The sequence below is a fragment of the Macrotis lagotis genome, chromosome 1, assembly GCF_037893015.1.
Source record: "Macrotis lagotis isolate mMagLag1 chromosome 1, bilby.v1.9.chrom.fasta, whole genome shotgun sequence".
NCBI lineage: Eukaryota > Metazoa > Chordata > Mammalia > Peramelemorphia > Peramelidae > Macrotis > Macrotis lagotis.
Window position 1 is genome coordinate 161,292,187 of NC_133658.1, and position 23,202 is coordinate 161,315,388.

Genomic DNA, 23,202 nt, shown 5'->3' on the forward strand with positions numbered 1-23,202 from the left:
ATCCCACATAAATTTTGCTGAGATTGAGTTGAAACTTGGATAGAAGTAATGTAATTAATTTGGTTATTCCAGATAGGCTCCATTTTGTCTCGGCCCTTCCCTCCCACCCTCCATTTCATTCAGAAACTGAGATGTAAAAAGACTATGTTTAATAGTAATTTTTCTTTATTTAATGTCCTTAATGGTGGAACCTGTTTCAAAGTTGTATGCGCTGTAGGAAATAGGATCTGGATTTTCTGATCCTTATCCCTCAGCCCTGTCAATGGAATTTCTAACTAATATGTTAGAAAGTTCAGTGACATTTATTAACAACTAATATGTTAGAAAGTTCAGTGACATTTATTAACTGTACACTATCCCACTAAGACAAGGTAACATGACTCTCTTTGGAAAAGATAAATCTTACCCGAGTGATTGAGAATATATAATGCTTCTTGATACTGCTATCCAATTTGCTTTTCATATATAGCTTTTTAAATATTTTTTAAATTTTATTTTACTTCTCTTGATGCCTTTTTTGATCAAATTTTTTCTTATTTTTCATATTTCATTTTTGTTTCATATTTTTTCTGAATATATCCCTTCTCTACCTATAGAAGTCATCTTTTTTAACAAGTATCAAAAAGGAAAGAGTAGGGGTGGCTAAGGTTGGGGAGGAAGGTGTGGAAGGAGGCAGGATACATACAGGATGTTCTAAGTGAGTCAAGATAAACTGCACAATTTGGATTTTAATCTAGCTGGAACATCCATTTGAAGCATATTTTTAAAATATACCGCAAAGTACAAAAAGGTGTTGAGAATTTAACTTGTTTGAATCCAAATACTTTAGGCTATATGTTAATATTATTCATTCTTCTCATTATTGTCTTACCAAGTATGCAGACCTCTGTTTTCAAATTCTTTTTTGGGCCTTTATTCAGGCCAAAAAATGTTCAAACTTATTGAATCTGTGTTTTAGAAGACACTTTTAACATCACTTCTCTTGGTAGAAGCTGGTCTCAGAAAATCGCTATCGGCAATAGCATTTTCAGAATGATCTGCCGTTAAAAAGAAACACAATAAAGGGGGAAAAAATGACATCCAACATCTCCAATTGATATATTATTTTAGTTCAGTAAGTTTTTTTTAATAGATTATTTTATCATCCATATCATCCATCATTGGCTTCTGCAATTGTTTAGGGTGTTTTAGGTATGGTACTACGTGAAATCCCCAGCTTTAGCTGTCAGTCTCTTTAGCCACCGATTTAGAGAGCTATGTGGTTATATATTAAGAGCCTTTTAACCACTAACTTTTTGATCATTCTAATAATGAAAGCTTGAGTTTCTTTTAATCAGCCTTAGGCTAGGAGAAGGCATGGGAGTTAAAAAAGAACTGGCAGACAAAATACAAACACCCATGACACAGAAAATGAGATCTTAATTATGTACCTAACCTAGTAGAAGAAAATGTCAGAGATAATACTAGCCATTTTATTCATCTATGCCTTTTTATGGAAATAAAATAATCTAAAAGCTGTCCCTCATCTTTTTCCTCTTCTTGCCATCTAAATTAGATAATTTTTTGTAACATTTATGTAGATATCTAAAACTCAACATAACAAAATTAGAATTTATTCTCTTTCCCCTTAAACCCTTATCAGTTTATCCTTCATTTGGCCATCAAAGTGATTTTCCCAAAGTATAGGTCTGACCATGTCAGCTCCTGCTCCCAATCCCCTGCCTCATTCATTAAACTCCAGTGGTTTCCTGTTCCCTACAGGATCAAATACAAAATTCTTCATTAGGCATTCAAAACCCTTCATAACCTAGTGTGTCTTATACCTTTTTTTCCCACCACATACTTTTTGATCCAATGACACAATGATTTCCTTGCAGTTCCACAAACAGGACCTCTCTATTTCTTGATTAGGAGTATTTTCTGAAGTTGTCTAGCAGAGTGCCTAGAAGACTCTTCCCCTTCATCTCCACTTATTGACCTCCCTGACTTCCTTGAACTCCCAATTAAGATGCCACCCTCTTCAGGAATCCTTTTCTAGTCCCTCTTAATTCTAGTGCCTGTCTTCTAATGATGTTTATCCTTCATTCTCGAAGAAGACCATGATATCAGGGAGGTGATGCCATGACAAGCACATAAATTGCATTTGAGTGAGGGAGTACTGTGCTAAGACACCACCCTTACTTTCTTCTCTGGAGCATCTGGGTCCATTGGCCAGGAATGAATCTGGACAACTGGAAGCAATGGATGTGAAGAAATCAGGATTAAGTGACTTGCCCAAGATCACACAGAAGAGCTAATTGTAAGCTAGATTTGAAATCTTGTTCTCCTGACTCCAAGGCCAGTGCTCAATTCACTGTACCACCTAAATGCCCCAACCTCTCCTCTATTAATCCTGAATATAGTTTTCTTTCTATATATAAATTGTTTGCAAATTGTTTTCTCTATTAGATTATGAACTTCTTGGGTGCAGGGACTGTCTTTTGACCGTTTTTGTATCAACACAGTTCAGCACAGTACCAGGCTCATAGTAGGTTCTTTGTTGTTCAGTCATTTCAATTATGTCCAACTCTTTGTGACCTCATTTGGGGTTTCTTGGGGAAAAATACTGGAATAGTTTACTATTTTCTTCTGCATCTTATTTTCTAGATGAGGAAACTGAGGTAGTAGGGTTAAATGATTTGCCCAGGGTCACATAACTAGTAAGTGCTAAAGGCAAGATTTGTACTCGTCTTTATGTCTCCAGACCTGGCATTCTAATCACTGTGCCATCTAACTGCCCTTTATGAGATCTTTAGTTTCTTATAGTGTAATCATTTCTTAATGTATCTTCTTCCCCTGCCACTATCCTTCCTTGTAAAAAGAAAAACTGTCAAATAGACAAATAAATCACCTGGCACCTGACAGCCAATCTAACATTCCACTTGCATAGTTCTAGCCTGTTTACTCATAGAAGAGAAATTTATTTCATTGTTCTTGGGGATCAGCTTTGGTCTTTGCAATGAATTTGAGATTGTTAGCCTTGCCTGCCTGACAAGATTCAAGATCCTTGAAAAGAGCATCCATATTCTTTTATTCATTCAGTCAGTCAGTCAGTAGGTCTTAACAGTAGGCTAAGCCCTGTCTAATATTACAAAGACAGGGTATAAGTGCCTTCTCTACTGGGAACTTACTATGGTCTCATTTGGGAGATAAAATACAAATGTGAAAAGTTAGATAACAGTACAGAATATAGGACCACACAAAGATATGTCCCCAATGGTTAATAGTTAATTGCCTCAAGAACACTGTTGACAAAAAATGCTAGGGGAATTTAGAGAAGAAAGAGGTTTCATGGAGGAATCATCTAAGCTGAGTAGCAGCTGCATGGGTAGATGAGGAAGGAAGACATTTCAAAAGAGGAGAATATTGGGGAGAGCAAAGTAAAGAGAAGGAAAAGCAAAGGATGGTGAAGTTCATAGTTCATTCCATGGTCAGATGTATTGAAGGAACTGGTAATTTTTTAGACTAGGGAAGATTCAAGGTGACACTATAGGCAGCTACAAGTATTTGGAAGGGGAATCTTCATTGTGAAAGAAATAGGAAGCTTTTCCTTCTGAACCCACAAGGCAGAACTAGACTATTGAGTGGAAGTTAATCATATTTGAACTTGAGATCAGAAGAAAACAGATAAGAGCTATCCAAAATTGCAGTGAATTGCCTTAGGAGGTAGTGGAGACTTTGCAGCAAAAGCTGTTTGATTGCTTACTGGGTTGTAGAGGAGATACACACACACACACACACACACACACACACACGCACACGTTTTTGCATATGAGATGGACTCTATTGCTGTTGAGGTTTCTTTTAATCTATGTTTGTAGACTACAACAATATGGTTGTAGTGAGATGACTCACAAAGATGAGTAAGTAGAAAAGCTTTGTGGATTTTTAGGGTTGTAAGGCAACTTAATGGCAATCTGTTGCTGTTCAGTCATTTCAGTCATGTCTGACCCCATTGTGGGGTTTTCTTGGCAAAGCTACTGGAGTGGTTTGACATTTCCTTCTTCAGCTCATTTTTTAGATGAGGAAGCCAAGGCAAAAGGAATTAAGTGACTTACCGAGAGTCACACAATAAATGTCTGAGGCCAAATTTGAACTAGCGCATCATACTGTCCAGTATGCCATTAGCTATGCCTAATGGCAGTCTAGTTCAAGTCATATGGGAATAAAATTAAGTGGCTTTGCAATCTTAGCTCCAAATAGGCCTTGAAGGAAAGGGTCTTTGTTGCTTCCTGAGGGGTCCATTTCATTTTTGAAAAGGGCTAATTGTTATTTAAGAAATTTATCTTTGTCAACTCTAAGGTTGCTTCTTTTCTGCCCTTCTGCCTGGTTAATTTTTCCTCTATTTAACAATCTTTCAAATGTTTGAAAATGACTATCATGTCTTCTCTTTCTTCTCTTCTGGCAAAACATTTCCATTTTCCTTGACGAATTCAGGAGAATTCAAAAGCATTTATTAAGGGCTTACTATATATACCTATTGCTATAAGAACTTCATTAATCCAATCTGTGATTTAGGACCTGGGAATGATTTGTTGAGGACAGATTATGGAGGATCTTGAATGCCAGGCAAAGGTATTTGGACTTGATCCTGCAGCTCGCAGGAAGCCAATGGACATTTTTCATCCACAGAGGGACCTTAATAGAAATGCTTTAAAAAGACCTCTCTGTTGTTGGTGTTCCAAGAATAAAGGTTGTATACCGTTCAATTTTACATAGTTATTTACATGGTGTCTTCCCTATTACTGTGGGTTCCTTAAGAATAGTCTGTCATTTACCTGTCTTTGTATATACAGAACTTAGTGTAGTGCCAGATACAGAATGAGCACTATATAAATGTTTACTGACTAATTATGTCAGTGACTTGGATGAAAATATAGTTGGCATGCCTTATCAGATTTGCAGATTACACAATGCTCAGATGGAGAGTTAACAATTTAGTTGGTAGGCAGCAAAAATGTCTTGAAAGGTTTTAGAATGGTTAGAAGCTAGTAAGATGATAATTTAAAGTTCTATTCTTGTGAAGTTTTTTTTTTAAATCCAAGAATATGATGTGAGAGACGTGGCTAGACTAAAATTTATATGAAAAAGTTCTAGGGGTTTTATTGGACTGAAAACAGTGCTAGCAGTGCCTCTTGGCTGCCAGAAAGATAGTGTGATCAAAAGCTGCAAAAATAAAGCATGACGTACAAGACATGGAATAAAATGGCCCTGGTATATTCTAGTGCTTGCCTTTTCAGTGCATGGGAGAGGAAATTTTTTTTTTAATATTAAAAAAGTAGCTCTGGTATACTCTGCCTTGATCATTCTAAGTCTGGAGTACTGTGTTTAGTTGGGGGCACCATGTATTTTCAGTAGCATAAAGGATGACCAGGATGGTGAAGGGCCTTGAGTCCTTTGTCATATGAAAATTGGTTGAAGGAACTGTGGATGTTTAGTTTAGAGAAGACTTGATTAGTATATGGGACACAGTAGTGCTCTCCAAATATTCAAAGAACTGCCATATGTAAAAGGGATTAGAACTTTCTTCTTTTTTACTAAGAAACTTTCAAGGGTTTGAATACACTGTGATTTCACGGTCCACTCAAATTGTGGAGATTCCATTTCAGTTAATCATACTTTGAGCTGAAAGCTCCCTACTCATGTCAAGACTGCACAGCTTTGTACTCTTTGTATGTGTCAGATATTAGACCTCCCAGCAAAAGTATCTATGCCTTCAAACTCATAATGAGAATACACTGCTCACTTTCTATCTCCTCAACACAGACCATAGGTTAGGGCTTCCTTATCTGAAGGGGACAGATCTTTTCCTCTTCCTAATCTTTGGTCTCTAGTCTAACTGGCATCTGTTCACTGTTCCAACTTATTCATTTTCTATATACCTGTTTCTGTCTGACTATCTGTTCATGAGGGGACAGTTCTCTGGCCCTCAGTTCATTTCATGTCACTTTAGAACAATACTGAAGAATGATCTTCTTGTTGTCTTTTGCTTGATTCATGTGACTCATCTAGCCTCCTGAGTAGTAAGCATCACATGTAATCCTCCTTTTAACATGATATCTCCTAAGTCATTTAATAAAATCAAACCCTAGTAGAGTAAAAATAAACATATATTGTGCTTGTTCATATACATGCCTAGATATATTCTGTGAATCCGATATATATTATGTATATGAATAGAACAGATATTATGTGTTATATACATTTGTACATATTATAGCTACACACATAATACCTACACATATGTCTGTATATGTAAATGTACATTTACATACACACTCACCCAGAGAGGAGAATTAACAAGTAGTCATCCAATCTTGAGTTTTTTTACAGCTTTAAAAAGAAGTTAAAATCAAAGGGGCAATATTGTGATCCTTTAGGTCTACTCTTTTTATCCTCTTAGAGGTGATTGCCATATATCACTCTCCCCAGTATACCATTTCTCAATGGGCTTCTTTGTCTACTCTGGTGCTGTTCTCAAAAGTTCTCTTATTCCTCCACCCACCCGGGCAGAAATTCCCAAGGGATGGGGATCCTCTCCCTTTCCCCTTCATTCAGTCACCTTCTGCTTCTACTGGATTTCACCTCAACCTTTACACATTTTAATCTGGGTTTTAAAAATATGCTAATAATATCCCAGATCCCAAAACATTCTGTTAGCCCACAAAGTTCATACTTTAAGTTTTACTAGAGGATGACCAGGTCCCAGTCTATCCTCCTCCTTCTTGTTCTTGTTGTACTTATGCCTCCTTTCTTTTCCATTCAGCCATGGAATCCCAAGTCCTTTAAATGTCAGACACAAAAGATGGATTTGAGAGAGAACTAATTCTTCCATTTGTTTTCACTGTCTAGATCACAAAGACAAAAGATCTATGTTAGGAGGGTGGCATATCATGGGAGAGTAATATGAAGATTTTTATTGCTGAAGTTAAATTTCTCCAAAGAATATTTAAGTCAGCTTCATTGTGAGATGATTCATTTCTTCTGTTCCCTAAGATCTTGTGTACACCCTTCCAGGTCATTGGACAGCTTTATATTCTTATAGCTTAGGTTTCAGCTCTAGCCTTTTGTTTCTTGGCTTCACAGCTAGCCACCCCATGAGCCACCTCCTTACATATCTCAGTTTGAACTCTCCAAGGAGAGATGGGTTTTCTCTTTCTTCTCTGCTAGTTGCTTTGGCAGGTGACTTGACCTCTAGGTATCATTTTTATTTAATTCTAGCCCAAAGATACCATCCCTGCTAGGATGCATAAACTTATGGTAGATATCACAATGCTGAATCTTAAAGATTAAAAAAAAATAGGGAGAAAACATTCTAGGTGGAGATAATAGGCAGAGAAGTGAGAAAGAATAAGCCTACACAGAATACATTGCCTATCAGTGAGACTAATGCCAACAGAACAAAAGGAGAAAGAATTAACAAGAAATGAAGGTATTAATGGACCTGAAATTTTTTTAGGTTTTTGGAAGGCAAATGGGGTTAAATGGCTTGCCCAAGGCCACACAGGTAGGTAATTATTAAGTGTCTGAGACCGGATTTTTACTCAGGTACTCCTGACTCCAGGGCTGGTGCTCTATCCATTGCATCATCTAGACACCTCCAGACCTGAAATTTAATGTAGAAAATATCATAGATTTTGGAGCAGGGCAATGAAATGGTGAAAACTGTTCGAAGAAGATTAGCTTGTTCCCAATCTTTTCAAGATTTGGATCCCTTTAAAAATTTTTAAAAACAAAAATTCAGTCCCTCCACCTGATAGCAGTTTTGTATTTCTCAGTAGATTCTAATAGGATAATGTTATTATTGAATTCAAAACAACTTTTAAATGAATTTGTGTATTAGTCATAGTAGCATATGCATGCATTTGAAAAATACTGATACATATGTATTAGAGGACTTCCAGTCTACAGAAGGTGTGTTTGATATGTATTCTCAGACACTTGATAGTGTCACGGTTTTGATTTGCATGGAATAATGGAACTTAAAAAGGATTGGTTAATAAAGCAATTCTTAGCAGTGGTATATATGGAACAACTGAATAGATAACTGGCTCTGTTTTGTTATGACTAGCACTTGGCCCCATGCCTGGGACTTAGTAGGTACTCAGTAAATGTTTATTGGTTGATCCAGACAAGAAAGTGTCCTAGTCTACCCAGGCTGGGTCTAAGTCTGTAATGGAAAAATTTGAGTTAGTTGTTTTTTGTAGATTTTTTGCTTCCCCTCACCCACGTTGTACCCAATCCAGTGAGTTTTAAACAAGTCTTGCTATTACTCAAGAGTATTTTTTTCACATGCTAATGAGGAACTGGTCACTAATACTAATGAGTAGTTTCTTTGGCTTTCTACTTTGCCAAATAATCCCAGACAAGTAATTTGGATTTTAAAAGCATCACTGTTCTCCAAAGTCAAAATTAACAGTGAAACTAATAACTTTTTACTCAGTATTAATAAATGAGAGGTCACTGAAGTTCTGGAATTATTGGTCAGTGTAATCCATTGGCTTCTATTCTAAAACTTAAGTAGAAGAATTGGTCAGAATAAGTCAATGAAAATTAATCTAAACAAAGTCTTTATGGGCATTATTCATATGGGGGGGTAGGGAAGACATGCTTGGATTTGTTGTGATTTTTGAGGATAACCACCATCACCAGTTACTGCAGCTATTAAATGACATTTGCTTCAGTCTGATCATTTTAATTACTTTTCTCTTTCAGAAGAAAGGGATTGTGGTTTCGCTTGCGGAAGATACTTCTTTGGTCATTGGCTTTGTACATTGCCATTCCATTCCTTGTAAAACTCTGTCCTGGGATACAGGCTAAGCTGATTTTCTTAAATTTTGGTAAGTGATAACTTTCAAACCTATTAAGATATTTTTAGTTTTAATTATAGTTGCCATTTATATAGCATCAAATGGCTAATTTAACTCATATTGTTTATTTTGAGCCTCACAAAAAAACCCTGAGATGAAACACAGTTGTTCTCATTTTACAGATGAGAAAATTGAGGCTCAGATTAGGTGGATAAGACCATGAGCTCATAGCTGGTGTCTGAGTTCAGATTTTCCAGACTTCCAAGACCAGAATTATATCCAACATGCCAAGCTGCCTCTTTTGTGCTGTTAAAAATTTTTGGGTGGAGAATAGGGGAGGAATAATGTTTATTTGATCACTTTGTACTTTGCATTTTGGACATTTGTATCTAGAAATGATTCAGAAAAATACTATTTGTATTTAGATAGCATGTTACTATGCACTTAGCTGAAAAATATTGATTTAAATTTTGTAGGTACACATTTAAGATATACTTTAACATTAGCTATCTTTTATTATTCAGTTATGTCTGTCTTTTTGTGACCCCATTTGTGGCTTTTTTGGCAAAGATTCTGGAGTGTTTGCCATTTTCTTCTCAAGCACATTTCATAGATGAGGAAACTGAGGCAAAAAAATGACTTTCTCATGTTCATATAGTTACTAATTATCTAAGGCCAGATTTGAACTTAGATCCTTCTGACTCCAAGCCTGTTATTCTATACACTACATCACCTAACAGTGAGTTAAAAATTTCTTTGACATGAAAATTTTTTTAAATCATCTTTACTTGTTTTTTTTAAACCTGTAAAGTCCTTTGAGTTTTTTAGAGATAAAAGTTTGACTTTTAATTTTACCTTTTAATAGATAAAGTGACTTCTAGGTAGTGTGAATACTATGCAGAATGCTTATGAATTGCAGTTTCTAATGAAAGGACAGATGTGACCAATGCTAAGGTACTGTGAGATGTTACCAACTATGATTAAAAATGAGGGATTAATTCAAATGCAGATAAAGCTTGGCAAAAAAATTTAGCCTCTTATGACTATCTTCTTCCTAGCTTCTTGTTATGGTACTATGAATGAATGAGAAGAATTAGAGTTAAACCTTCTAGTTTTTTCCCCTGATGCTCAGAAATGTGGAGGCTTAGGACACTGGGAAGCTGAGAACAGAGATTAAAAAAAATCTTAACTGGAAATAACAGACAGGATGATGGTAAATGAAGAGATAGAGCAGGCAGGCAGTTTTATAGGAATGGAAACATATCTTATGAAGCCTAGATTTATTTGGAGAAAGGTAGGCTTTGAGTCAGACTGAGAGAAAGGGCAGGTGGGTGGATTAATTTGCCTTACCTGAGATAATTTTAGGAGTTCAAGGATCTGCAATTCTTTAGAATATACAAGGTTGGGGTTACTTTGGGTCCATATAAATATAAAATTTCTAGACATTTTGAAGTCACAAGGGTAAAGTGTCTTCTATTAATAATAGGTCTGGGATCTATATTTTCACAGATGTGGGATCTCTATGACCTGGTTTATAATTTAGCAGATGGATTTTTTTAGTTACCTGAGTTTTAGAGGGTTTAACTGATTTGACCAAAGTTCCAGAGCTTGTGGGGGAGGGGAAGGAAGAAAGAATCTAATTTCAGCACTCTGGCCAGTACACCACCTAACCTATTTTTTCTTGTGAAAATAATTTTGATTTTGACTTTAGGAAAAGGGACATTTGAAACAATCTGAAATATTTTCAGTATTTAAAAAAAAAAACCCAAAACTTGCATATATAGTCCTGCAGTCTCTTTGTAGATTTAGCAAAATAAAAATATATCCTTCATGATCATAAAACTCATACTTGGCATAATTGGATTTAAGAACCAATTTATTCATATAATTTCATATTTCAATTGAATTGTTTTTATATGGTCTTAATTTTTGTCATAAATGGAATTATAAACTGCTGGACTTAAGGTAGGCTGGCTTTTTTTTTTTAGGCTTTTTCAAGGCAAATGGGGTTAAATGGCTTGCCCAAGGCCACACAGCTAGGTCATTATTAAGTGTCTGAGGCCAGATTTGAACTAAGGTACTCCCTCACCACCTAGCTGCCCTTAGGCTGACTTTTCTTATAAGGTCTTCACCAGTTTATGAGATCTAGGCAAGCATTTGAATAGAAGAAATTATTAAAATAGTAAAACCAAGATTTTGTTTTTAAAAATGTATGTGGACAGAGTTAAGGAATACCGTGTCTAAATTTCATAATGTCTTCTCTTCCAAAGTTAATAGTCATTGATTTCTGGAATATTTTAAGTGGTGAAGTAGCTGGACTTGGAATTAGAAAATGTGGCATCAAATAGTTATTTCACTCAATACCAAGTGATTTTGAATAATTCATGCCACTCCTTTGGGCCTTGGTTTTCTTATTTGTGAAATGAGAGAATTGAATTAACTGTAAATCTAGAGTCCAGAGACTTCACCAGTAAGACTGGGTAACTGATTTTTACACAAAAGAATTAAACTATTATTTAACTAATGTGGGTTATTAAAATCCAATTCATTAAAAATAATTTGATATTCTGAATTCAGTTTAAATTTAAATTAATTACCTTTTAATAAAGAAGTCTGCCTACTTTCTGCTGTCTTATTTAGGTCGTAGGTTTAGAAAGAACTAGAGCCTCCTCTTTCCCTCTAACACCAAAACTCTTGGACTTTACTTAAGTAAACTAGGGCAATATTTTCATTATTTCTAATCTCTTTTGAAATAAATTCATATTCCCACCAAAAAGTCTTTCTACAATCTGTCCTTTGGAGCCTGCTCCAAGGGGTATGAACTTCATTGCAGACATCCTAGATAAAAAAGGTAGCAGGAGGCTCACTTCCCTCCACATAACTGTCAAGGTAATAAAGCTACAGTGGTTCCCTATTTCTTTTTAGGATCAAGTAGAAACTCTTCTTTGGTATCCAAACCTTCTGTAATCTGACCTCGATCTATTTTTCCAACCTTTCTTTTCTTTATCACCCTGAAAACACACAGTGGTCTAGCCAAACTGGTCTTATAATTTCTCATACATAGTTCAGAGTTTATCTTGGATAACATCACCTATAGAAGGCTTTTTCTGGTCTGCCCAGATTCTTGGCATTTTCCTTCATAGTCTAGTCATGCATCTGTTTTGCATATTTTCCTCCTTCTTTTGTGCTATATTCCAGTCATAGATTGAAGCAGAGAAGGTGAGGAAGACTCTTCTCTTTTGGAATGGTAGTATATCCTTGGGACAGAAACTGATGTTGTTCTTGCAGTTAATAGTTTTTCTTCTGATTTGTTCTCAGAGTATTAAAATTATAATGATATAGTATTAACCACTGCTGAGTTTTTAGAAATAATTTGTATGATGTAAGTGCTGAGGAACAATAGTTACTGGGCACTTTATCTTTTCATTTTATTCATTATTTTCTAAAAAATGGCTTAAAAGTTTTCTAATTTCTCAGAGAAAATTGCAAAATTTTTTTCCCTGTATTTTCTACTAGGCCATCAAATTTTATAGGTTCATAAACTTCAGGTTGGAAGATATTTCAGGCTAGTTCATTCTCATTGTCCAGCCAAGGAAATAACCTTGGAAAGGTAAAGTGATTTATTGTAGGCCACTTAGAAGGAGCAGCAATCTTGGGATTAGAACCCAGGTCTTCCATCTCCAAAGTCAGTGTTCTTTCCATTGAATTATCCCTTCACTCCCCCCCATCCTATACATCACTCATCTCTCTGTCTCACTCTCTTTCTCTCTCAACACATACACACACACACTCTTTCTCATAGACACATTCATACTCTCACACATACACACATATATACACTCTCAGACATATTCAGAGTCACACACAAACTCTCATAGACACATTCACACTCAACTCTCTCTCAACACACATTCACACGCTCAGACACATTCACTCACACACACACACACACACACACACACACACACACACACACACATACATACACATACAGACCTAACACCAATATGCACATACACACATATATACAAGCATGTGTATTCTTACCTGTTTTCTATTTGGGCACAGATTGTGTTCTCAACCTACAATTTGGCCATTTTCTTTTATTTTTTAGCTAGCTTTGCTTCTGCCTTGGTCAGTTCCCATTCCCCTAATTTCCTGGTGATAGCTGTTTCCTTTAGTGACCTAGCCACTTCTCGGATAAATGTCCTTTCTTTTTGTGGCCCAAGGACCTTCACATCACAATCTTATTAAGAACAAAAGAAAGGCCCTATTTTGAACTGTGACGATTTTCTAATTTGTTTTTGTTTGTTAGAGTCCTGCCTTTAAGTGATAACGTTATAAGTAGTTGCCATATGACATAGATAGATGCAGTATTTTCCTCTGAGACTTTGTTTGACTTTTTTTACTAGCTAATATTTCTTCAATTTTTGATTCCCACTATCTAATCTGGGGGAATTGCTAGGTAAGAATTAATCCAAGTTATTCATTCTATCTTGTAATTACTTGACATTTTTACCTGCTGCATTACATGATGATAAAATATACAACAGCATGTCTGAATATATGTATGTATTCACTATACTAGTTAGATGTTTGATAAAGATCTGGTTTGAAAATCATATCTTTCAAGGTGATTATGAAAGTAGCTCACCTTTTGGGTACTAAAACCTAATTAAAATTACCTGGGAATTCTTGTGATGATTTAGTAGATTCAGTATCTACTGAGTAGACGATTGAATTAGGTACTAGAAATGCAAAAATCTTTTTAAAGTTAAATGCTTAAAAGGAAAACAAAATCAATAGTACAGATGTCTTACAGTAAATTCATACTGTAGTACCTCTCTGTGACATGGATGGAGGAACTCTGGATTTGTTCAGAGACCATGACAAAAAGTATAAACGCTGGCTGGGGCCTACCATATCAAAAAAAACTTCAAATGTGAGTCTATGTACAGATAGACTCTGCATTTTGCTAGGGACCAGTCTAGCCATATGTAGAGAAGTATATCACTAGAGAGAGGGTGGCCCAGTTGATAATTGACCACAACCTTTCATGAAATATTCTACTAAGGTATGGTGGGGTTGTCATCTCTATGGGTGAGGGCATACCCATAAGAAAGGGATCACAGATACCTGAAGGTCTGGAGAAGTACAGGTATAATGTAATGACAAAAAATACATGTTTAATAAGCAGATTCTTTGATTGTAAAAAGGACACGAATACTATATTACTTTAAAACCAAAACAGCAGCTTCTCCTGTATCCACCTCAATATCTAAAGTATGATTCACTTTATGATAGATATTTTAAATACTAGAATTTGAGTTCCTATCAAAAACCACTTTTCCTTTGGCCTAGACCTAGTGTTTGTATTCTTGGGTCAGCAGTCTATTTTTCTGAAATCAGTGCTTTCTAGATTCTTAGTCAGAAAGAAGTCTTTATTTCCATGTCTATTTATTATTGCTTCATAGATACTTATTCTAATGAAGGATAAATCTTTTCCCTTTCCTAGTTTAGCCTTTCTTAGCTACCATTAAAATAGAAACATAGAGTTAGAATGGGTCTTGGATGTCACTATGTCTATAAAATGAGAGGTTGGAGGAAATAATCTCTGAGATAACTTCCACTTCTAAATCTGTGATCCTTGTTTTTGTCCAGAGCTGTAATGAGGGTGATGTGGAAACAAGAGGGCACCAAATTGGCCATGCTGGAATAGGAGAAAGTAGTGTGACTACAAGTCCATAAAAGAGATAATGATATTAGTAAAGGGACAAGACTGCCCATTTTCCTGCCTCCTCCTTCCTATCAAGATATATACATATATGAGAGAAGGAGAAAGAGAGGGAGGGAGGGAGGGGGAGAAAGAAAGAGAGAGAGAGAGAGAGAGAGAGAGAGAGAGAGAGAGAGAGAGAGAGAGAGAGAGAGAGAGAGAATGAATATGAATGAATATGAATTTGTACCCTTTAGAGGTTGGGAAAACAGGCTTCATTGAGGTTCCAACATCCTGGTGATCTCCAATAGTCATGTGCTAGAGAGGATAAACTGACTAAATTCCTGTAAGAAGGAAGTTTTTTTTCAGACTGACTATTGTAAATCTATCCCCTGTAAACTGATCCAAAGTGTTGGAAGAGAGGTCTAAGAAGAAATGGGAAGACCAGTATTAAAGCACCTAAATCAAAGTCATGCCTACTATTACTCAAAGGATGAGCTGAAAGATAATTATATGGACCTCTGCCACAGTCTTCTACCTCCTTCCATAATATCCCTGGAGGGTCCTGGTCCTGCGACGTGGCTTGTCCCCCTCCCCCAATTCAGCAGATGTAGTCCATGTGGCCTGATTGCAGATAGAGGAGGAGAGGTATGTGGGTGGTGAAAGATTTGTGACCAATCTTCCTCCCACTCTAGCATCCCATGACCCAGGCCTGACTATGCACTTTAATTAGCAAGAACATTTCATGAATTAATGAAGCTATCCTTAGCTCTCTTCTCCTTTACAAACTCTCAAGAAGGCTATCTATACTCTTTAATCCATCTGTTCTCTTCCTCGCATCTGAACCCCTAGCAGTTTGGTTTTCAACCCTTCCACTAAACTGAAACTGCCCTCTCCAAAATTACCAGTGATACTGAATTGCTAAATCCAGTATTTTCTCAGCCCTCATTTTTCTTGATCTCTCTGCAACTTTTGAAAATGATAACAAAATATTCTCTCTATCAGAATTTGAGACACAAAACTCCTGCTTCTCTTCTTATATGGCTGATACTTCTTAGGCTCCTTGACTTCCCTCTTGTGCAGAAGTATATCTCAAAGTATCTCTTCTTCCTTGCTCCCATCTCATCAGTTTCCCTGGGTTCAGTTGTTATCTTTTGTTTTTTGAATTTATTTTTTGTTCTCATTTTGTACAAATGTTTTTTTTTACATTAATAAAATATTCTTGTGTACAAGTAAACAAAATACCCCTCCTCTCCCATGAATATAGATAGACTTGCTTGGGTGAAAAAAGTAAAGGGGAGAGAAAAAAATTGAAATTAAAAATAAAAGTAATAGTAATAATTGTAGGTATGGCCAGGTGGCGCAATGGACGAAGCACCAGCCTCGGAGCCACGAGCACCCGAGCCCATATCCAGCCTCGTAAACCCAACAATCACCCAGCCGTGTGACATGCAAGCCACCTGATCCCCACTGCCCTGCAAAAACCAGAAAGAAGAAAAAAAAAGACCCAAAATAAAATAAAATAGTAATAATAGTAGGGGTGGCTGGGTGGCAGACAGAGCATTGGCCCTTGAGCCAGGAGCACCTGGGTCCAAATCCGGCCCCAGACACCCAAAGATGACCCTGCTATGTGGCCCCAGGCAGGCCACCCAGCCCCACTTGCCCTGCACCCTCCCTGAAATAATAATAACAAAAAATGTGCTTGAGTCTTTGTTCCAACACCAACAACTCTCATGGGTGGATCTCATTCTTTATGATAAGTCCATCACAAAAGTTACTTCCATATTTTTCCAATGTTTCTATTGCTGATTGCAACTCCCTCCTTTCTTATTTCTCCACTACCATGTACTCTATTTTCTCTCTCCTTTCACTCTGACTCTGCTGTAGGGTCATTGACTGGCGCAGCAGACAGATCCCTGGTCCTGGGGCCAAGAGGCCCCGAGCCCCCATACCACCCCTTAGGCCCAGAATCCACCTGGCCCTATGGTCCTGGGCAGGCCATCCAATCCCAGCCCCTTGCAAGAAGTAAGAAAGAAAATGTGTTATATCTGACCTCCAGCCCCACCCCTTCCCCCTGCTCCCCCCTCCTTCTTACTCCAGATGTCTATACCCCATTGAGTATATTTGCTATTTCCTCTCCTAGCCATCTCTGATGAGAGCAAAGATTCCCTCATTCCCCCTTGCCTCCCCACTTCCATATCATTGCAATAGCTCATTGTAATAAAAAAAAAATCTTATGTGAAATATCTTGGACTATTCCCCCTCTCCTTTTTCTTCCTCCCATTCCATTTCCCTTTTTTTCTATTGACTCCATTTTTACACCATATTTTATCATCGAATTCAGCTTTCTCCTGTGCTTCAACTATAAAAGCTCTCTTTACCTGCTCTATTAACTGAGAAGGTTCATATGAGTATTATCAGTGTCATTTTTCTATGCAGGAATACATGCAGTTCATCCTCATTAAGTCCCTCATATTTCCCCCCTCTCCTCCAATCTCCATGCTTCACCTGAGTCCTGAATCTGAAGATCAAACCTTCTGTTCAGCTCTGGCCATTCCAAAAGGAACCTTTGAAATTCCCCTGGTTCATTGAAAGTCCATCTTTTTCCCTGGAAGAGGACATTCAGCCTTGCTGGGTAGTTCATTCTTGGCTGCATTCTAAGCTCTTTTGCCTTCCGGTATATTGTATTCCAAGCCTACGAGCTTCCAATGCAGTTGCTGCTAAGTCCTGTGTGATCTTGAATGCAGCTCCACGATATTTGAACTGTGTCCTTCTGGCTGCTTGTAATATTTTCTCTTTGACTTGGGAGTTCTGGAACTTGGCTATAATATTCCTAGGAGTTGGTTTTTTTGGGATCTCTTTCTCTGGGGGATCTGTGGATTCTCTCCATTTCTATTTTGCCCTCTGCTAGAATATCAGGGCAATTTTCCTGTAGTAATTCTTTGAAAATAATGTCAAGGCTCTTTTCCTGATCATGACTTTCAGGTATTCCAATAATTTTTAAATTATCTTTCCTAAGTCTGTTTTCCATATCAGTTGTTTTTTTCAATGAGATATTTCACATTTTCTTTTAATTTTTCATTTTTTTGGTTTTGAAGTATTGATTCCTGATTTCTGGTAAATTCATCAATCTCCCTGAATTCTATTCTTTGTCTGAAGGATTTGTTCTCCTCAGAGAGTTTTCTTATCTCTTTCCATCTGGCCAATTTTGCTTTTTAAAGCATTCTTCTCCTCCATAACTTTTTGAACTGTTTTATCCATTTGACCTAAGCTGGTTTTTAGCATGCTATTTTCTTCAGCATTTTTTTGGATTTCCTTGACTCAGTTGCTGACTTCGTTTTCATCTTTTTCCTGCATCTCCTTTCTTTTCCCAGTTTTTCTTCCAATTCCCTCATTTGATTTTCAAAGTCTTTTTTGAGCTCTGTCATAGCCTGAGCCCAATTTCTGTTTTTTCTTGGAGTCTTTAGATGCAGGAGCTTGTGCTTCCTCATCTTCAGACCGAGTATTTTGATCTTTCTTGGGCTCATTTGCAAAATATTTCTCAATAGTCTTCCTTTTGTTTCTCTGCTTGCTCATTTTCCCAGCCTGGGCCTGGTCTGGGGTGCTTCCTGAGCTTTTGGGACACTCCCACAAGGGTCTCAGTGTGTGAGGTTCTGTCCTCCCTCTTGGTCTGTGAATGACCATAAGCACCCCCCTCTGCCACGGGGCTGATGTGGGGGGGCCCTGCTGTTCTATGGGGGGCCTAGACTGCGATCAGGATCTGAATGTGGTCAGAGCCCCAGAGTCCTTTTCCAGGGGCAGAGGACCGAGCTCTGCAGTTTCTCTTCACTCCCCTCCTTCAGCTCAATGGGCTCATGCCCTGGGGGCTCCTGCTTACTGGCTCGGCCTGCTTCTGTTTCTGGCTCTGGGCTGCAGAAAGATCAAGCTGCTCCCTCTGTTCCCTGAGGGTTGGGCTCCACGTGCTCGCTCTGGCAGAGATCCCCCGCTGTTCCCCCACTTTGTGCCCAGTGCTCCTCGGGGTGCAGCTCAGGAGACTCCCCAGCTGCTGTGAGCTGAGACTCCCAACACCCTGGGGCTGCCTCCAGGAGGCTGAAGTTCTTTGGCTCTGGTGGGCCACCCCTCCGACCCCGGGGAGCAGAGCCTTTCTGCTCTTTTCCCGGTTACTTTGAGTAGGAGAACTGCCTAACTGGGTCCCTTTGTGGGTTCTGTCTCTCGAAAGTTTAGTAGAGTCCTTAGCTGATGAGTTTTATCAGAGAGCTACTAAGACTGGATCCCTTCTTGTTGCCATCTTGACTCCACCCCCCTTCCAGTTGTTATCTTTATGCTGATGATTACCAGATCTATTTATCTATCTATGTGTACTTATACATACATACATACATACAAATATATGTATATATATATATATATATATATATATATATATATACATATATATGTATATAAAACCCTAATCTCATGAACTCCAGATATGCTTCACCAATCAATTGGACATCACTACTAAATATCTCATGAATCTCAAACTTAACATATCTGCAACAGAGCTTCTGTCTTTTGCCCTAAAAAGTATGGCTTGCCCAAAGTTTCAGAGTTAGCAGTAAGAACAAAGACTTAACTTGGATGTTCTGACTCCTATGTCAGAGATTAAGCATAGCTAACATCTATATAATATGCTAAGTGCTTTACAATTAGATTATCTCATTTGATTCTCACAAAACCTTGGGAGGTGGGTGCTATTATTATCTCTAATAGAAGGAAAAAAATTGAGGCAAAAAGAGGTTAAATGACTTGCCCAGGTCATGTATGATAATACATGTCTGAAGCCAGATCTGAACTCAGATCTTCCTAACTCTAGGTCCAGAATTTTGTTCACTTCAATTTGCTGCCTCTGAATTTGGCATGATTAGGAGATATATTGTTAATATTTCTTTCCTGCCAATATTTGTTACTGGATTGTTGTTTTTTTCTTTCTTCTCTAATCTCCTGCCTCATCTCTTCCTATTCCTTAATATCCTTGCTAGCAAGTATTCAGTACTTCTCCTATCAATTGAAGTCAGCTGGAACCAAGCTATTTAAAAATCTAATCAGAAGTGTTTATTTCAACCATTGCTTTCCATAGATACTTTTCTATGCAGGGAGGTAGAGGGGGAAAAAGAGCACTGAATATGGAGTCAAGCTTGAACTCAGGTCTCCTTGCTCTACAGAACATTTTCTCATCCTGCCTACTGAGGTCTAGCAAAAATACCAACCACCTTAAGGCACCAGGACTGTTGTTCTTGGTCACTTATTGTGTGATCATGAGAAAATCTGTTTACCTCTTTGATCTGGTCTCTTTACATCTTCACTTTCTTCATCTGTGAAATGAACATAATACTTATACTATACTGTCTCATGGCTTTGTAGCCTTCACTATGTATCAGTTTATACAAGTCTTCCCATCTTTCTTTGAATTCCTGATATTTGTCTTTTATTAATGCATATTAATATTCTATTACCCTTTTAATTTTAATTTTTAAATTTTCATAATCCTTTAAGTCCTATATATCATTGTGAGGTTGATGCTATTTTTATTATTTTATGCTTCTTCTCTATCTCTACATATATAGAATGTTCTTGCCTTAGTGAAATTCCTAGATTCCATTTTGGAAAACTGTTCTTCTCTTGGCTACAGCCAGTTTGTCATGTCCGGGTTATGTTCTAATCTAAAGGAGTGCCCATTTGCAGTCCATTGGCAAGGCCCTCCAAACATGAGAAGCACTTCTTTGTACTGAGAGTTGTGAAATAAACAAGTTTGAGTTTTGTTTGAAGCTAAAATCTCTTTTTAAAATCAGTTGTAAGAGGTTTATCACTTAAACTCTGTGTTCATTCCCTTTTGATATGGAGGTTTTCATTACTTGGCAGTGGTGCAAAAATTTCTTGAGTTTGTTAGAATACCTGCCTTTGACCCTCACCCTCAGTTCCTGTACCTATCCCAATTTGAATGGGCTGGCACCTATCCAGCCTGCCCCAGTTGACTGTAAAAGTAACAGTATGTGTTTGTCCTTGGCCTGTTGGGATTGGCAAGAATTGTATTCATGAATAAAATATAATGAGCCAGAGAAAACTCTAAAGTTTGTTGGCTTTTCATCATGGGGATCACCTATTTTCTATATTAAGTATTATGAAATCAGTTTCCTACTACTTGGCGGCAATCAGTTTGTATAATCCCAATAGTCTCTTAGAATTAAATGCCTCCTTGTTGATTAAAGAGGAAAGAGTCCTGAAAAGTCATCTAATCCAGATCCTTCATTTTAGAGATGAGACAACTAAGCTTAGAAGACAAGAGACATACCCTTATCATGTCCTGCTTAGACAGCTACTTTACGAATCTCCTGATTGTTCTCTTAGCTTTCTTTTTCTCATTTCAATTCTTCTACCACAGAGCTGATTATAGCTTTCCCTAGCTCAGTAATCTTTCATGGGTCCCTGTCACCCTTAGGTTGAGGTATAAACTGCTCAGTTTGACCCTTTTAAAGGCCTTCCCAATATGGTTGTTGGCTACTTTTATAGCCAAACTTGATTACTTGCTTTTCTTTAAACACTACACTCTATCCACCACCTCTATACTTTTTAAAAAACCATTCCTCATGAGTGAAATATATAGTTTCTCCTCTTAGAATTCCTAACTCCCTTCAACATTTAGCTTAAGTATCAGTGTCTACATGGAACTTTTACTAACCTCTGTCCATAAATGGTTTTGTGTTTAGTACATATATGTTTTGTATGAACTTTTCTGTACATGTTTTCCTTTCAATAGAATGTAAACCCATTGAAGTTAGGAATGGTTTGATTTTTTTGTTTTGGTGATAGCTAGCATCTAATACAATACCAACATAGAATGTGCTTAATATATGTTTGTTGATTGATTCCCATAAACCTCTCTACCAAAGTTGACCTGTTTCATGTTCTTTGGCAATCTCACGGATAAAAATCAAATAGTCCCTGCCCTCAAGAAGTTTATATTCTTTTGGGGGAAATAACATTTCAATAGTTTAACATAGTCTATACAAAATAATTGAAGAGTAGTTTTTTTTCTTGAAGGGAAGTACTTGCAGCTTTGGGTTCAGGAAAGGCAAACCTCAAATAGAAAGAAAGTGTAATTAAACTAAGACTTAAAGGAAATTATGGAGTTCTCTAAAAGACGTAACCAGTTCAGTACTGAACTGTTGGCCCCTCCACCCCTTTTTGGTTTATTCAAGGCAATGGGATTAAATGACTTGGCCAAGGTCACACAGCTAGCTAATTATTAAGTGTCTGAGGCCAGATTGAACTCGCGTCCTCTGGACTCCAGGGCTGGTGCTCTATCTACTGCACCCCCAGATGCCCCCTTTTTTCTGTCTTCCTCTCTTGAATTTTCTAGCCCCAGTTTGTTGCTTATTATGCCTAGCCATATTTTATCTTTGGATCATTCCTACCATTTGCTGTTTTTTGCCCCACAAAGATGCTTCTGAATGAAATTGGAGAAAATCATCCAACTTTTCTGTCTGGATCCACCAAAAATTTGTTTTGTAGCCTCAACTAGTCCTACACTGCTATCAGGCAATTCTACTCTATATTCCTTGTCAGTTCACTATCCCATGATTCATAGTGGCTCTTCCAAACCTTTTCATTACTTTTCAAATCGTCTGTGCCCCCCCATCTTCTTACCTGAGAACCTTGACTCATATTTTACAGAAAAAATTGAAGTCATCCTTAACTCATTACTAACTTTCATTCCTCATATCCAAGCTGTTCTAAGGTCTGTTGATTTTCACTTTTGTAACATCTCCCACATATATCCTCTTCTCTCCTCTATGTAAGGTCCTTATCATCTCTTCTTTGAATTAGTCTAATAGTCAGCTGGTTGGTCACTCCTTTTATCCTGCCCCACTCCTTCTTTTATCCTGCCCCACTCTAGTCCATCTTCTAGCCATTAATTGAAGAAAAATGAGGCCCAGAGAAGTGATGTACCTAAGGTCATACAAGTTGCTAGTTATGAAACTAATAACAAGATCCTCTTACTTCAGCTCTATTGCCTTAATTCTGAGGTTAATTTAGTAAGTTTTCTTCCGGGACAGGTCAAGGTTAGAATTCAGAGACCAAAAGATTATTGCACAGATAGCTTAAAAGAAACACAAATTGTTAATAGCTACTTAGAAAGATATTTAATCTCACTAATGATCAAAGATTAAAATGTAAACAATTTGAGATACCACCTTTCCATCAAATTGACAGAAATTTAGAAGTGAAGGTAGTTGTGGAATCCTGTTTGTAGCATTTTACAGGAGAACAATTTGGCAGTATGAAGGAAAAGTAATAAAAATCTTGATTTTTTTTGACCTAATAATTCTACTATTAGGATTGTACTTTGATTTATCAAAAATAGACACATATATGCACAAAAGACTATCTGTTCAGGGCAGATAGGTAGCATGATAGAGAGGCACTGTACTCAGAAGGACCTGAGTTCAAATTCAATTTCAGATGTATGCTAACCAGATTGTCTCTTCCCACCCCAAAAAGAGACTATCTGTTAAAGGTTTTCTTAACATTATTATTTTTTTTTTAGGTTTTTGCAAGGCAAATAGGGTTAAGTGGCTTCCCCAAGGCCACACAGCTAGG

The 23,202-nt window shown here is 37.3% G+C and overlaps 1 protein-coding gene and 1 long non-coding RNA gene across 6 annotated transcripts in view; one reads left to right on the forward strand and one right to left on the reverse strand.

Annotated features, from left to right (window-relative positions):
* Positions 1-23,202, forward strand: part of ABHD12 (abhydrolase domain containing 12, lysophospholipase) — a 143,944-nt gene that overhangs the window by 52,425 nt on the left and 68,317 nt on the right. For 3 of the 5 annotated variants that reach the window (XM_074209297.1, XM_074209301.1, XM_074209299.1), the window contains exon 2: positions 8,755-8,879. In XM_074209297.1, the coding sequence (XP_074065398.1) occupies positions 8,755-8,879 (125 nt within the window). The remainder of the gene's footprint in view (positions 1-8,754; positions 8,880-23,202) is intronic. The other 2 variants (XM_074209298.1, XM_074209300.1) reach the window with 1 other exon arrangement.
* On the reverse strand, positions 171-10,419 carry LOC141504355 (uncharacterized). Its single transcript, XR_012473323.1, has 3 exons — positions 10,200-10,419; positions 6,716-6,887; positions 171-1,037 (listed from the first exon to the last, which is right to left on the reverse strand). It is a non-coding gene; the product is annotated as an uncharacterized LOC141504355 (long non-coding RNA).